Source organism: Lolium perenne, chromosome 7 (genome assembly GCF_019359855.2).
Source record: "Lolium perenne isolate Kyuss_39 chromosome 7, Kyuss_2.0, whole genome shotgun sequence".
NCBI classification, from domain to species: domain Eukaryota; kingdom Viridiplantae; phylum Streptophyta; class Magnoliopsida; order Poales; family Poaceae; genus Lolium; species Lolium perenne.
In genome coordinates, this window is record NC_067250.2 from 184,118,722 (window position 1) to 184,135,325 (window position 16,604).

At 42.4% G+C, this 16,604-nt stretch overlaps 2 protein-coding genes across 2 annotated transcripts; both read left to right on the top strand.

Moving 5' to 3' along the window:
• The first annotated feature begins 503 nt into the window (after nt 1–503).
• LOC127314924 (NADH dehydrogenase [ubiquinone] iron-sulfur protein 6, mitochondrial) lies at nt 504–2,957 on the top strand. The gene is made up of 3 exons (XM_051345472.2): nt 504–717; nt 2,335–2,419; nt 2,566–2,957. The coding sequence occupies exons 1-3, from the start codon at nt 571–573 to the stop codon at nt 2,673–2,675; spliced, it is 342 nt and encodes a 113-aa protein (XP_051201432.1). The 5' UTR covers nt 504–570; the 3' UTR covers nt 2,676–2,957.
• Nucleotides 2,958–3,373: 416 nt separating this feature from the next.
• On the top strand, nt 3,374–6,497 carry LOC127314925 (secretory carrier-associated membrane protein 5-like). Its single transcript, XM_051345473.1, has 12 exons — nt 3,374–3,493; nt 4,054–4,155; nt 4,243–4,305; nt 4,545–4,578; nt 4,661–4,783; nt 4,896–4,958; nt 5,032–5,125; nt 5,227–5,272; nt 5,430–5,497; nt 5,581–5,629; nt 5,730–5,795; nt 6,164–6,497. Exons 1-12 carry the CDS (start codon nt 3,443–3,445, stop codon nt 6,194–6,196), a joined length of 792 nt encoding a protein of 263 aa, XP_051201433.1. The 5' UTR covers nt 3,374–3,442; the 3' UTR covers nt 6,197–6,497.
• Nucleotides 6,498–16,604: the final 10,107 nt, after the last annotated feature.

Genomic DNA, 16,604 nt, shown 5'->3' on the forward strand with positions numbered 1-16,604 from the left:
ACCCAAGGCTGCTGCCCCGGGCGACCTCGTGACGCGAGAGAAACCCGAGATCACCTCCACACACGGCCTAGAGGCGGGGGGGAAGTGGCGCAGATCATGGCTCGGCCGCCGCCGCCACCGGCCCCTCCGCTTGCTGCGGTGAAGTCCGGCGGAAGGCAAGGGCTGCCGCTTCGGCCGATCTGGCTGCCACCGCCGCCCATCTCCAATTCCGTCCGGCCGCAGCCGAGCGTAGAGGCTCCTTGCCGTCGTCCTGGCAGCAGAAGGAGAGGCCACCGCCGCCGCCACGCCCCGCGGCCTTTGCCCGGTGGCGCTACCGGCGGCGGCGGCGGCGGAGGGGTGCGTTTAGGGTTGGGAGGGGTGCGGCCGGCGGAGGGGTGCGTTTAGGGTCGGGGTGCGGCCTTTGCCCGGGTTTTCAATCAGCTAGACTTAGGCCCAGCATAATTGGGCTGAACTGATTGGCTGCTGGGCCGGGTTTTCAAGAGGTAAGCTCAATGCACAGAAAAAGGAAACTCGTCTCCATTTCCTCCCGAACTCACCCGACGAGGACCTGCCTACCCTCCCATATCAGCCATGGCGACCGCGACGAGGAGGCTGCTCCCGACGCTCCTCAGAACCCTAGCCGGTACCGGCCAAGCCGGCGCGGCGCGGGGCCTCGCAACAGAGAAGGCGGTCGGCGCTGCGGCCGTCGTCGGCAGTCACACCGCCAAGTGGATGCAGGTACCCATCCTCTCATCCCCGCTCTCCAGTCCCTAGATTCCGATCCAGTTTGGTCAGATTCATAAGACTCTGTGAGTTAACGCCTTTCTCGTGCGATTCTCCTAAATTCGATGCGAAAGATCGCGTATTTACGTGTCCGGTGTGCGCTTTTGGCGATCGGTTTTGCTCGTAACTCCTATTTAGGTGTTTAGTTGCGCAATTGATTTTGTGTTCCCCATTTAGTTTTAAGCAATATGTGTTTTTGTTGGGACGAGTATGACTCCCTGAGGCTAGCTGTATGTAATAATGGCTTCAGTTCCTGCTGTTTATTGGTAGATCTGGAGGTCTCAGATGACTCTCATCTTTAGGTTTGCTATGATAAATCGATAAGCGTAAGCTTGTTGATAGCACATGCTGTGAGTCTACACATGTATTTTTCATACTCCGTTTTATTTATAGAATTCAGATGCTGATCAATTATCAGTTTGGAACTCCTCTAGGAGGAATTTTTTGATGTATGCGGCTCTTGTCATAAAATTTCTGACAGGGTTAGGAATGGCAACACTTCTATGGATTCTAACAAGTGCCAGCTATGTATCTGGATGTTCAATCGTCTGAATTCCTTTGGTCGCTCTGTCTTTCAGTTATGAGTTGTCATGTTAACGATCTGCGGTGTCATGTTAACGATCAGCAGAGTCATGTTAACGATCTGTGGTGTCAACATAACACATGTGCAATATGATGACATGCTCAATCTGCCCATCTGACCTAGATTCTTAGATATTTAATACAGTATAATTCAACATGGCTCATGCCTTGTGAGTAAAACCAACACTTCAAAAGAGTAGCTATCATACCAGATGTTCTATTTCCAATTGGTGAGAAGTTTCTAGTGAAAGAAGGCATATTAGGTTTCTAAATTCTTGAGATCTTCATGATATTTTCTTGCCCCTTTCTTATTTGGTAATGTGGACGCTCATTCTATTTTTTTTACTATTTTATGCATATTATGATGTTGCTACATTGTTCCTAGCTTTGGCTTAATTATAACCATTGTCAGGTTATTTTCAAAAGATGTGTGTTGCTTGATTTTAACTGATACATATCTGGTTCTCCCTTCTAGTGATATGTGCTGTCTACCATTGTTGATCAAGTGGAATTGTTTTCACCTTGTATTAAAAGATGGATCTTACGGAGTTAATAATGCATGCAAGTACAACTTAGATAATATCATTTTCAGACTCTTTTGATTATTGTTTACTGTTACTGTAAGTAGGCAATGACCAGTAAAGCAATAAAGATGAGAAATCACTAGTTGCACAGAGTAAAGACTAAAGACTAATGCTGCTTGAACTGTGACAATGTCATCATTGAAAGTAAATTGTCGAGCTCTAGAATTCTCATATCCTTGAAGATACCAGATTTGTATTGATAACACTTGTACCACGTAGCTTGCAGTAGTTTCATGTCAGGCCATGATTGAGTAGCTTAACAGTTTGTCATGTTATATTCACACCTTAAGTAGCCCAGTTACCTAACATGTGAGCTTTGTTAGTTGCAGATAGTGATTAGTTCTGACTCTTGTTCTTATGTCATCAGTATTTGAAAAAAAGTTCTTGTTGGTTTTATTTATTGCAGGACACAAGCAAGAAATCTCCAATGGAACTGATCAATGAGGTGCCACCGATCAAGGTTGAAGGGCGGATTGTTTGTTGTGAAGGAGGTAGGCGACAAAAAAGCATTGAAAACTCTAGCCATCTTTACGCATTCTCATTATCATGCTTTGGCTGCATTGTTGCTTGCGATTATACTAACATACTCATGGTTATGCGTTTTCAGCAAATCTGACTGTTTTCATTTGGATTACAGATAAAAACCCTGCCCTTGGCCATCCAATTGAGTATATCTGCCTTGATCTGGATGAACCTGCCGTGTGCAAATACTGTGGCCTTCGCTATGTTCAAGACCACCATCACTAAGTAGAGAAGATACTGTACTTTATCACAGAAGAAATTTGGAAGTTGTTGCGTGCTTATTTGGTTCACAATGTCTGCCAGTGTATTGTGTATGACGCTTGATGGCAGAATGTTATATGTGACTGTCATCCTACTTGGTATGACATAATAATGTTGCATTAAATTTGGGTTGATTTTCTATAGACGCCATTTTGTCTCATTTCCCGAAACAGCGCACATTCTGTATTAAACTCTCCGCTCTGTGGATGAACATGTTTCAGCTGGAGCATGAAATTGATCTCGAAAGATGTTGTCTCTAGATAATTCTGTTTCGAAAACATTGGTGAATTCTTCATACAGCGTAGAAATTGGAGTTGTTTGCACCAATGTTTATCTACAATCATGTGTTGATTGCAGAGATAGGGAGCAGAAACACAACGGAATGCCTTTTATGATCTCTTAACATGCAGGACGTCCACGTCCTAAACTGCTTTAAAAATCATAACTAGCCACCCATCTGTAATAAGAGAATTTGCTCAATTTCTGCGAGAAGTTTATATTTCTGTTTGGATTTCATGTATTTGCCAAATAAAGTAAAAAAGGACGATATGTAAAAATACAAAAAGGCAATGGATAATATTGGACAGCAATAACTAACAAGGACCAAAGCGCCAAAAGCCAATCCTTAACTGAAAATAACTAACTTCCATCGACCATGCACAGTTCTATTTCCAGCATAGATTTCTGCTCGTCCCAACGCTGGGATTTATTCATGCCTAGGGATCTTCTCAATGTCTCCTAGCACCAATTCGCTCGAAGGAGAGAATATCAATCCAACCGCGGTATGCCGGACTCTACATGATTCTTGTTCTTATTTGGGTTTTGATGAGAATTTCCGTTGCAAACATTTGGGTTTTGTCCAGATTAACTTCTGTTCAGAAAATCCATGCCTTCAGATGATCCTGTACGAGGCTATCAGATTTTCCATATAAGACTCTGAATTGTATGCACAATTTATCTTACATGTTTCTCTTCGCAGATAAAGAACTTGCTCTAGATCGAAACGTCCTAGTGAGGAAGGCTTATCCAATGATTTCTGATTAAAAGTTTTGCATTCAATAAATAGATTGGTTGAAATTAAATCGAACGAACTATCTCTTCTATCTTGATTTTCCATTCTATACATCTGATCTAATCATTGTTATTTTTATTAAAGCATTTTTAGTTTATTTTATTAAAATATTTGACCCGAAGTGGTGTAGATTAGTTCATTACGCAGCCTGACTTTAAGCAGGGTGTTATTTCAGTAACAATTTACTGAAGTATCATGAAGGTATCAGTTGCTTGTTATTTTTCCGAAAAATATCATTCATATCATTTGATCATGTGTAGTGTATTTCAGAATGGAGAAGCATCAGCACCAGCTCCGGCAAAGAAATCCTGGATCCCAGGGGGCTTTGGAGGCAGCGGCAAGCATGGCGCCACCATCGACATCCCACTATATGTACATATATACTACAATTCACCGTCTGCATAAGTTGCTTATATTCTTTTCTTGGCACACTAGATGAGAATTCCTAACTTCATGTAGGATCCAAAGAAGCGGGAGAAAGAGCTCTTATCATGGGAGGAGGATTTGAAGAGGAGGGAGCGGGTTCGGTCACCTTTTTCACTTCAAATCAAATCCTATGTTCTCGAAAAAGAGACTTCATATCAAATCCTATAGAATCACTTCAACTACTAGATTGTAATCCTGAAGTCTTATGTGTTCATTCGTGCTGCTGTATATTTCTCAAAAAAGAACTCTATGATGACACTTAAAAAAAGTTCAGCATATCATACTAATTGCTAAAACTGACTTAAAAGTTCTAAAAAGTGTGACATTCTTTGCAGGATATCATACAAAGGGAGAATGCAATGGACAGAGGTAGTTCTACAAGATCATCATTATATCTCCAACATGGTTTAATGTTGTCTCTGATTTCTGAAAAATCCATCCGTTTGTGCAGCCGGTGTCACTGTTGAAGTGAAAAATTGGCCACCATTTTTCCCCATCATACATCATGATATAGCCAACGAAATACCAATCCATGCCCATAAGTTGCAATATTCAGCCTTTGCTAGCTGGCTAGGTATTTACTCTTCTAACCGTTTTCTCCAATCAGATTATTGTTGATAGTTTTCACCACAGATAACCAACATTGTCCTCAGGTTCAGTTTTATTCATCAGCTACTCTCTTGCAGGAATTGTTGTATGTCTCAGTTGGAATGTATTTGCTGTATCGGTGGAATCAATTCATGGGGAAGGTGCTAAATATCTTGCCAGACAACCATATTTCTTCAGCATGCATCTTTTTCCTTATGTTTCTTTTTATGGCAGATATTGTTCTTTTTCTGCTCGCTGTCATCTATGCGATATTTGGTTGTCCTCTTTCATACATACTATGGTACAGGCCTCTGTACCAGGCCATGAGGTTTCTTTTACCCTACTAGTTCCAAGTAAATATTCTTTGCGAGACAATTCTCTTTGCAAATTCCATTTTGGTAACTAACTTATGTTGTTTTTGTATGCCAGAACTGATAGCATGGTGACCTTCGGCCAATTTTTCGTCTTCTACTCGGTAGTTTTACCCACTTGGATATGTTCCATATGCTAATAATTTTGATCTAAAAAATCTGAATCTATTGCACTTTTCTGAGTCTTTATCATTGATCCTATGGTAGTGCACTTATAAGTTATAAGAGATGAGCATAATGATGGCTTTTTTTATGTACCAGATGCATGTTGGATTTTGCGTTATTGCTGCAATTGCTCCTCCAATAATATTCATGGGGAAAACTCTTACGTAAGTCTGATAAGTAAAGTGTTGTTTACTTGACAAAGTTTTCCGCTGCAATAGTTCTGTACAGTTTCTTTACGTGAATTCAGGGGAATTCTTGTTGCTATCGAGGTTTTTAATGGAGATATGATTGTTGGGGTATGTTATTCTGCATTATTATTGTTAACTATGATCATATCTTTACTTTAGTTCAGAAACACTCTGTGAACCCTTAGTTCATGTCCTTTCTGTGATGCAGGTACTTTATCTAATTGGATTTGTATTGTTCACTGTAGAATCGATGATGAGCATTTGGGTGCTTGAGGTGTGATGTCCATTTCATGTCCTCATTACTTTCAACAATTATATTGCCATGAAATATTTTAGTTTGATTGTTACTACTATTGCTCTTATGGAATTGCTTGGTTGTGACGATGCTGAAAACCAGAGTCGAGTTGCCTGACTTATTCGCCATTGCCTTGCATGAACATATCATTCATCATTTCCATTTATTTACATCGTGATCAAAGGAAGAAATATACAAGATCGTAATTATAATTTGGATGTATCTTCACTTCCTAATTATACAGGATCAGCTTTTGCTGCGTCTTTAGCTTGCTATTACATACACAATTAATGAATGTACATAACATTTTTCCGTGGCTCGGTGACATCCTTGAATTCTATTTGCAGAGAGTATACATGTATTTCAGAGGGCACCGATGAAGACTGGCAATAATACGATGAAATCATTGAAGACAATAGTTTCCCCAACAGCAAGCATCTTGATGTAAAACGCAAGTTCAGGGTGAATAATGATGAACTGCTTCTGCCAAATTCTTGCATGTGTTGCCTAATGATCAAAGTGATATGTGATATTTTAGTATCAGGATTTATTGTTTGTGGCAATATTAGTAATAGCTTCTTCTGTTTGTATCTCTTTCTCCTAAAAAATATTCGGATAAATGGGCAGAATGTTTTCGTCAAACAGTAGGAATATGAATCAATATAAGTATTTTTCTTTCAATGTTTCCAAAGTAACAGACTTCTCCATGCGCAGGTTTGAAATTTAGTTCTACTTTATTGCTTCACTCATGTATCGACTTTAAATTTCAGATGAAAATACATTATCATAAATTCAGCAAATAGACCTATTTCCAGCTTATCTATATCTACCAAAACAGGTAACACTGGTGTCTTTACAGTTATCCTGAAAATCATATCCTTCCATTCTGACCGGTGGAAGGAAGGGAAAGTGTGTTAACTTTATTTAGTTGGTAGCAATAGCACATATCTATTGGAAGACATATTCACAAGATGAAGACCATCTCCTGCAATTCCAATTTTATCTGAGCAATTATCTCTTTTAGGATGTACTAGATCCAATTAGAAACCACTAATAAAAAGAGATTGATCGATCACCTGAAACTTTATTGTTCTCAATAATACATAATCCCCTAGTATAAACCATGGTCACTTCGATGTCCTACAAGGCTATCGCAACACACTCTAATCTCAACACTACACATTTACTGCAGGAATATGATCTCCACAAAGCATCTTTATGAATCCGAGTCTAATCCAGAAAGGTTTGGTTCTGACTTGGCTTGCCTCTTCAGCCCCTCCTGAATTTGATCTTTAATCGCAGTTTGCTATCAAATGAACAAACCATGCACAATTCATAGTCACAAAGTACTGTACTGATAAACTATGGATAAATTACTCGTGGATTGCTTACCATCATGTGGCATCCTTCCTCAAACTTTGCAAGAAACCCGACAATCCAACGGTCGGCATTCTCCATCCACTCCACGGGGTTGCTTCCAGCAATCTTTGCCGCACTGTGCAACTGAATATGTAATATAGTTAGTAGCAGTTTTATTGTGTAAATTCATGCGAAGACCGTCATAGAATGGCTGTGGTTCGTAGAGTAACTTGGATCACCTTCTCTTGATGATCCTTCACCTTCTCTTTTAGTTTGCTAATCCCCATGTTCACTCTCAATTGCTTCTCCTGATTACATCACAGTACAAAAACATGATTCAGTGCTTGTCTTTCTTCATTGTTTTTGGTCAATGGAATCGGCAGTCACCTTGACATAGCTCACACCAAGGTCTTTCCGAGAGTAACCCCGGGTCAAATTCCGCATGATGTACTGGTTATAGTCCTTCAAGATCCTCATGATGATGTCTGATGTCGAGATACCATCGGTGCGCTTTGTCTCCTTGAACCTCCCAATGGACTTCACCTGAACACACATATCACACATTTTCAGTAATCTGATCAGAGAAGCTTAATTAGTCACAACTCACAACAATGAGGAGATTCAGAGATTCTAACAAATTCATATACGTCATTGGCAGCTCCACTAGTGTCTGCATACCTGAAATATATCACATTAAGTTAGTTACACCAACTGATAAAATGGTTTCACACAAAGACATACACCGATTGAAATATATTATTAGCGTCAGGGTGCGTTTCATTTGTATTAAATACACTGATGGAATGTCAAATCGTGTTACATGCATAGGAGTACACTCACGGAAGGGCGTCGTGTGCCACATAGTCGATGTGATGCTTGTCGAGAAACTCCTGGTTGATGACCCAGGAAGCGTCAGGTATCACTTCGTCGACCCACCTTTAAGATTCAGAATAGAACAGTGAGAAAATTTATGTTGCTAAAAAACTTTTGAGGTTAACATTAGCAGTAACATACTTGCTTGCAATGGCGAAGCGATTCGTAGCGCTCCGCCTCGGTCATGACGGTCTTGCCTTTGTACCAGTGCGTGACCTCGTCGCTGCAGCAGCCCACCAGCAGATAGGTGTTTGGGAACCTGTGGAGAGAGGCGAAAATGCAAGGAAATAAATTAGATATCAGAATTCAGAGCTGAAAGTTTTTTCAAAAGCAATTTAAGAAGTCGTTGGGTATCCATTATTTGGGCCTGGAATCCTAAAATTTATTTTGGAATTACATAGGTGGACTGTTTGGTTGCCATTTACATAGGTGGACCTATCATTCGCGTTTCTCTATGAAAGCCATTTACAAATTTAATATTGAATTCTGCTGTCATTTGCAATTCCTGTGGCATCCAAACAAGTGTCCATTTCTAGAATTACAATGTAAATGAAATAAATACATGTATTCATTTCAAAATGCTACAAATGAAAGAAAAGTCTAGCTTCCAAACAACTTCTAAGTTCACAACGTCCATTTGTTCATCACATTAATAAGGAAAATTTCTCAATCAAAATGACGAAAAAAATGTGATCCCAATCTTCAAGCCCGACACAACATTGGAACGAATCCAAGAGATGCGAGGAAGAAGCTCACGATTTCTTGGCCTGTTCGAGCGCGCGAGCATGGCCGAAGTGAAAAAGATCGTAGATGTCGTCGGCGTACACCCTAACGGGCCGCTGCGTCAAGGAGGCGGCCCCCGGCGACGACGGCAACGGGTCGGTGGCGGTGGCTCCTGGGCGGCCGCGGAGTCCTCCGCTGGCTTCATCAGCGCCGTCCTGTCCCTGTCCGACGGCTCAGATCAAGTCTACACAGAGACGACGAAGCGGCGGTTTCGACAGGCGCGCGAAAAAATATAGCGTCGTGCAAACAGAAACCGGAAAAGGCGACGGTTTGTAGAGGGAGGAGGCTGTGGGGCCCACAATTCTAGCAAGGTCTTTGCTACTTATGGTAATAGAAGAAACTTTAGTTTTCGTCCTTCAACTTGGGTAAAAGTTTAATTTTCGTCCTAGTACTTTTTGAAAGTTCAAAGTAGACCTTGAACTTATCAAATAGATCACTATCATAGTTTTCCAGATTTTATACCCGGTTGCTAAAAACCGACCGCAACCGTGGTAAAAGTCTTCGTCTCAAGTCTCAACCTCTGGCTCGCCCACCTCGCCTGTAACTCGATCTTTGGTGGTCGCGACTTCAATTCAAACCCTATTTCACCTCACACCATGCGAGTACCTTCTCTTTTGCTGCAGGTGAGGTGGGACGGTTCGGTCAGCTCTAGGACACGACGACATGCGACGCTACAGGGATGACGCAAATGCAGAGAGAGACCAGATCAGACTTCAGGAGAAGCACACAAGTGAGAGGTGGGTTCCCTTTTTCCGCTTATGTTCATCCATCTAATACTAAAAGCCGAAAACTGTGATAATGGTTAATTTACGAAGTTCAAGGTCTATGTTTAACCAAATAAAAGTAATAGGACAAAAAATGAAATTTTAGCAAAGTTGGAGGACCAAAAGTGGATTTTCTTCTTTATGGAACCAGAAGATACCCCGCGTTACAGCTGGAACCTTTTAATGAACTCGTTCATATAAATAAAAGGAAAAGGTCCAAAATGCACCATGAACTCGTAGATGGACAATTCAAAAAACACTCGTAGACAAAAGGTTAATCGAACCCCCCCCCCCCCCCCTCCCAGGTCACAATCCCTGAAATCACCACTTTGTGATCCCAGTCTAATCATCGCGGGTTGGAGATTTGGAGTCGTTACGAGTGTGAGAGGTTCTTCCCCTCCAGGTGGCACACACGATTTGGCAGCGGATTGCTGATACATTTGATTCGGAATACCGGATGTAGTATAATTTTTTTTCCTAGAAGACCTAGGTGTATATCTATCCTTGGGAAGCGACTGTTGTGGTGATTTACTCAAGTAAGAGCATCACTAGTAGTACCCCTAAACTCTCAAACCCTCAAACCGTTTTAAGGGTTGAGAATGGACATTTTTTGGCACGTTTGAGGGTTGAAAAAGTGGGGCAAAGACTAGAACCCTCAAACCCAACCCTTATAACGGACCCTCCGTTATAAGGGTTGGGTTTGAGGGTTCTAGTCTTTGCCCCAACCCCAACCCTTGAAACTGTCATATGACATATCACAAATTTCATCATCTCAACAACAGTTTGAAAGAAACAATAATCATTCTAATTATTATTATTACAACACCGAATAGTAGTTTCAAACACATAATAAAATCATTCAAGTTATTACAACAATGTTTTTGCAAATGACAATAATATTTCGAATCAAATAGGACATAGAAAAAGTAAAACAATGGTAGATCATTGGCCTTGCCGCCGGCCATCCAATTGCCAGTGGTGCTCTACTAGATCATCCCGAAGCTGGGCATGAGTCTTTTCATTCTCAATCTGACGATGTGCTTCAAGAAAAGCTTGTACGCGAGAACTGTTTCTTTCCGATTGCACACGGGTACCAACATTGTCATAGAAACAAGGCAGGTTTAAGCCTCTCTCATCCTCGAGGATCATGTTGTGTAAAATCACACAACATTTCATGATGTTCACCAAGGTTTTTTTGTCCCAAAAACGAGCTGGACCCCGAACTATGGCAAACCTTGCTTGCAAAACACCAAAAGCTCTCTCAATATCCTTGCGGGCTGCCTCTTGTGCCTTGGTGAAAAGAGCCTCTTTTTTGGTTAATGGCACCCCATTTTTCTCTTTGATGGACTTCACAAGAGTTGCCCACTCGGGATAAATGCCATCGGTGAGATAGTATCCCATTGAGTACTCATTGTTCATGACCTTGTAGTTGCAAGTAGGAGCATCCCCGGAAACTAATCTTGCAAACAAAGGAGACCTATTGAGCACATTGATATCATTGAGTGTGCCCGGCAAACCAAAAAATGCATGCCAAATCCATGTGTCCTCCGATGCCACGGCCTCAAGCACAATGGTTGCATCACGGTTTTTACCGCAATACATGCCTTGCCATGCCTTTGGACAATTTTTCCATGTCCAATGCATGCAATCAAGACTACCAAGCATCCCCGGCCATCCCCTTTTTTCATTCATCTCCATCAATCTCTTTGTATCTTCTTCGTTGGGTGCTCGAAGATACACATCACCATACAACCGGATGACCAATTTTGCAAACCTACGGACGGACTCCATGGTTGTATCTTGTCCAATGCGAAGATACTCGTCAGTGTAGTCCGCGGGTATGCCATAGGCGAGCACCCGCATTGCCGCCGATATCTTTTGGTACCCACTAAACCCCATGATACCGGCGGCAGATCTACGACGCTTGAAATAATCTGAGGCGAACGCACAATCATTGACAATCTTCACGAACAAACTACGGCGCATTCGGTACCTTCTCCGGAAGAGGCGTGGTGGGTATGTCGGTACCTCCGCGAAGTAGTCGTGCATCAATTGCTCGTGGCCGAGAGCGCGGTTCCGGTAGATGGTGACTCGCCCCATCTTCGACCCTCTCCTCTGATCCATCATCTTCTTGCGGTCTTCAAACTCTTGCACGTCGATGAGGAGGCTCACCATCTCGACATCGTCGTCTTGAAGCAAGTCCTCAATATCCGAATCATCCGACGATGACCAACCGGAATCATCGGACAACGACGTCGTATCGTCGGTGTCCATCTACATAATACAACAAAAACTAATATATGAGTTTCCAACAATGAAGCTAAAAGAAAAATTAGCAAAAAATAAACAACAAGAGGCATACCGGGCGGGCTCGGGGCGGCCGCGGCGGCTCGTGCGGCGGGGAGGCGGAGGCGACCGGGCGGCGGGGGCGCGGCGGCTCGGGCGGCGGGAGGCGGAGGCGACCGGGCGGGCTCGGGCGCGCGGCGGCTCGAGCGGCGGGGAGGCGGGCGCGCCCGGGCAGGCGGGCGCCGGGGAGGCGGGCAGCGGGGAGGTGGGAGGCGGGAGGCGGGGAGGCGGGAGGCGACGGTGGGCGTGCGGGAGGGCGACGACGGGCGGGCGGGCGGCGGCCGGCTCGCGGCGGGCGGCGCGGATCCGCGGGCGGCGGGGATGACGCGGGGCGGCGGGCGGCGGGGAGGCGCGGAGCCGCGGGCGGGGGAGCTCGCGGCCGACGTGGATCCGCGGGCGGGGGAGCTCGCGGCAGCCGGCGCGCGTCGAGGGGGGGCGGGGGGAGGCCGGAATGGCGGCGGGCGGCGGGCGGGCGCGCGGACGCGGGAGGTTGGGCCGGTGAAATTTCCGTCCCGCGCGAGATGGAAGAGGAGTGCGGGTTGGGGCAGTTTGGCCTCCCCAACCCTCACTTCTACAGGTTGGAATGGGAAGTAGGGGTTGGACCTCTAAATTTTTTTAAGGGTTTAGGGGTTTAGGGGTTCTAGTCTACGCTTTTTTCTCGCCGAAAACTGTAAAAAAGCGGTTATTTTTACAGATTTGAGGGTTTAGGGGTACTACTAGTGATGCTCTAAGACCTTGTTAACTTGTGGACTCTTTGTCTTACCGGACCTTCGAGTTTACTTGGGATTTGGGAATCAATGGATGGAGATAGGTCAAGGCTAAGATTTTAGCTGATGTTGTGCATGTATGTTATGGGATAAAAGATAATAATAAGCGTAATTGTGCATAATCAATTCAAACTAGATTCAGATTAGTGTCCAGCCCAATCATTTCGGTTGCGCTTGTTATGAAGGATTATTACGTGCTCACCACGGACCAAAGCATTAAGATTAACGATGTCACCGTTATTCCCTAATGGATCTCAAACTAGCACCGCATGTACTCCCCCTATTGTCCTAGACTTAGGTAGGAGATATAGATACAATAATATAAATTTTTAAATGAAAATTACGCACAATACCCATGTAAAGTTCGATGCATATGATGCTGCGAGGCTAGGCCTAGCCCTCATCCCGTGAGGACTACTCGCACATGATAAGATCAACAATCATAAACATTATAAAAGAATTTTTAAGATCAATGTAAAATAGTCTTACAATGTGACCAATTGTGATGAAATCAAGAGTACAAGTAGAATCTATGGCTAAGGAGAGGGGTTGGAGATGGTGATGAAGATGGCGATGGAGCAGGGGTTCCCCTCACCTCAGATGTGATTTTGTGAAATCGATCTCAGGTGGCTTCTCTCTTGTTCGAGTCATGTGTTGTGTTCTTTCTAGTTCTGCTCTCCTTTGTGGCGGTGATACGTCTCAAACGTATCTATAATTTTTGATGCTCCATGCTTGTTTTACACCAATTCATATGTGTTTTGCTTACACTTCGGTGCACTTTTACATGATTTTCGGCACTATCCTATTAATAAGCTGCCACAGTGTCAGTTCCCTATTTTCTGCTGGTTTTGTATTTCATAAAAGTTGTACAGGAAATATTCTCGGAATTGTACGAAACAAAAGCCGAAGTCAATATTTTACCGAAACGTAGACGAAGTCCAGAGGGGATTCGAAGAGGCGCCACAGGGCGGCCAGACCTACCCTTGGCGCGGCCTGGCCCTGGCCCGCGCCAGAGGGGGTGTGGGCCCCCCAGGCACCCTACCGACCTAAATCCTCCGTCTATTTATACATCTTCTCGGGAAAAGTATGGATACCCGAGCCTCCATTCACGAAAAGTTCTATCGCGGCCTCCATCGCAGAACCCATCTCGGGGGGGGGGGGGGGGTCTAAAGCTCTTCCCGGCACCCGGCCTACCCGAGGGGGAAATCATCGTCGGAGGCATCTACATCGCCATGCACGCCTCCGAAGTGATGCGTGAGTAGTTCATCCTGGACTATGGATATATAGAAGTAGCTAGATGGTTGTCTTCTCCAATTTGTGCTTCATGTATAGATCTTGTGAGCTGCCCTACATGATCAAGATCATCCTTATGTAATCCTATATGTTGTGTTTGCTGGGATCCGATGAATATTGTATACTATGTTGAGGTTGATTATATATTCATGTCATATGTTTTTTGTGATCTTGCATGCTCTCCGTTGCTAGTAGATACTCTGGCCAAGTAGATGCTTGTGACTCCAAGAGGGGGTATTTATGCTCGATAGTAGGTTCATGCCTCTAATAATCTGGGAGAGTGACAGGAACTTCTAAGATTGTAGATGTGTTGTTGCTATTAGGGAGAAAACAACAATGTTTTATCCGAGGGTAATTCTATTATTTACTTTATACACATTGCTTAATGCGATAATCTGTTGCTTGCAACTTAATACTGGAAGGGGTTCAGACGATAACCGGAAGGTGGATTATTAGTCATAGACGCAGTTGGATTACGGTCTATGTATTATGTTGTAATGCCCAATCAAATCTCATAGTAATCATCTTGTCATGTATGGTCGATATTCTGACAATTGCCCAGCTGTAATTTATTCACCCAACATGCTATTTATCTTTATGGAGAGACACCTCTATTGAACTGTAGACCCCGATCATGTTTCCTTTACACTGATAAATTCATCTACTGCAATCTTGTTATGTTTACTTTCTGCAAACATCTCTTTCCACTCGATACATTTAATCCTTTGTGTTCAGCAAATCGGTGAGATTGACAACATCACTGCAAGTTGTGGCAAAGTACTTTAGTTGTGTTGTGTGCAGGTTCCACGTTGTTGTTGACGCTGGTAGTGCGCTTTGCCACTAGTCAGCCAGCAACACCTTCAGAAATCACACCTTTCTCATACTAGTCGATTAAACCTTGGTTTCATACTGAGAGAAAACTTGTTGTTGTGCTCATCACACCTTTCTCTTGGGGTTTCCCAACCGCTTCCACAACAACTGCCAACAAGATTGTCTGGCGCCATCACTGGAGCACCATCAAGATTTTCTTGCGCCGTTGCCGGGAAGAAAGAGGATTTCTGCAAGGGGAGTCTCTCATCTCCAATCTCTTTACTTTGTTATTGTTTTTCTTAGTTTACTTTATTTTGTTTTTTTCTTTATTATATCAAAAACACATAAAAAATTAGTTTCCTTTTATAGTTGTCTTTATATAAAAACACACAAAAATTGGTATCTATTATAGTTGTTATTTCTGTTGCTTAGTTTTAATTTTGCTAAAATTGGTTCTGCTGAAAATACTAAGTTGTGTGACTTTACTAGCACCAACAACAATGATTTTATTTGTACACTTATTGCTCCACCTGCTCCCGAAGCAGCCTTCTATGAAATTAAACCTGCTTTGTTAAATCTTGTTATGAAAGAGCAATTTTCTAGTGTTAGTACTGAAGATGCCGCTTCTCACCTTAATAATTTTGTTGAACTTTGTGACATGCAAAAATATAAGGATATAGGTGGTGACATGATAAAACTGAAATTGTTTCCTTTCTCTTTGAGAGGTAGAGCTTAAAGATTGGTTGCTATCTTTGCCTAGAAATAGTATTGATTCTTGGGTTAAATGAAAAGATGTTTTTATTGGAAAATATTATCCTCCTGCTAAGATTATATCCTTGAGAAGAAACATAATGAAACATGTTGCTCAAGCTTGGGAAAGAATGAAATCTTTCGTAAAGAATTGTCCCACTCATGGACTGACTACTTGGATGATCATCCAAACTTTTTATGCAGGACTAAATTTTTATTCAAGAAATCGCCTGGATTCAGCTGCTGGAGGTACCTTTATGTCCATTACTTTAGGTTTTGCAACTAAATTACTTGATGATATGATGATAAATTATTCTAAATGGCACACCGAGAGAGCTCCACAAGGCAAGAAGGTAAATTTTGTCGAAGAATCCTCCTCCTTGAGTGATAAGATTGATACTATTATGTCTATGCTTGTTAATGGTAAAGCTCATGTTGATCCAAATAATATTCTGTTAGCTTCTTTGGTTGCTCAAGAAGAGCATGTTGATGTGAACTTAATTAAAAACAACAATTTCAACAACAATGCTTATAGGAATAATTTTGGTAACAACAATTATAGGCCATATCCATCTAATAATGGTAATGCTTATGGAAATTCTTATGGTAATTCCTACAACAACAATAAAAGTGCACCCTTTGATCTTTAAATCATGCTTAAGGATTTTTTTAGTAAACAAACTGCTTTCAATAAAACTGTTGAGGAAAAGCTTGGCAAAATTAATATTCTTGCTTCTAAAGTTGATAGCCTTGCTCATGATGTTTATTTTCTTAAATTAAAATGTATGCCTCATGATGTTAAATAAATTAAAACTTTGAATGCCATTCAAGTTAGTATTGATGAAAATGTTAGGATGTTGGCGGAATTGCATGCTAGGTGAGAAAGAGAAGATGAAATTGCTAGAAATAATAATTTGACTAAAGTTTGTACCATCAACACCACCAGTAGTAATGAAGATTCAAATGCTAGCCACTCTCCTACTATTAATGGTAAAATAATTGGTGTAGGAAAAGTCCCTGCTCCTTCTACAAAATTGCCTAGA

Excerpts from the sequence above, each read along its gene's own strand:
- LOC127314924 (XM_051345472.2), top strand. The coding sequence starts at position 571 with ATGGCGACCGCGACGAGGAGGCTGCTCCCGACGCTCCTCAGAACCCTA. Across the intron at positions 718-2,334 it reads ACACCGCCAAGTGGATGCAG|GACACAAGCAAGAAATCTCC; the intron begins GTACCCATCCTC and ends TATTTATTGCAG. Across the intron at positions 2,420-2,565 it reads GATTGTTTGTTGTGAAGGAG|ATAAAAACCCTGCCCTTGGC; the intron begins GTAGGCGACAAA and ends TTTGGATTACAG.
- LOC127314925 (XM_051345473.1), top strand. The coding sequence starts at position 3,443 with ATGTCTCCTAGCACCAATTCGCTCGAAGGAGAGAATATCAATCCAACC. Across the intron at positions 4,156-4,242 it reads CCATCGACATCCCACTATAT|GATCCAAAGAAGCGGGAGAA; the intron begins GTACATATATAC and ends AACTTCATGTAG. Across the intron at positions 5,630-5,729 it reads ATGGAGATATGATTGTTGGG|GTACTTTATCTAATTGGATT; the intron begins GTATGTTATTCT and ends TCTGTGATGCAG.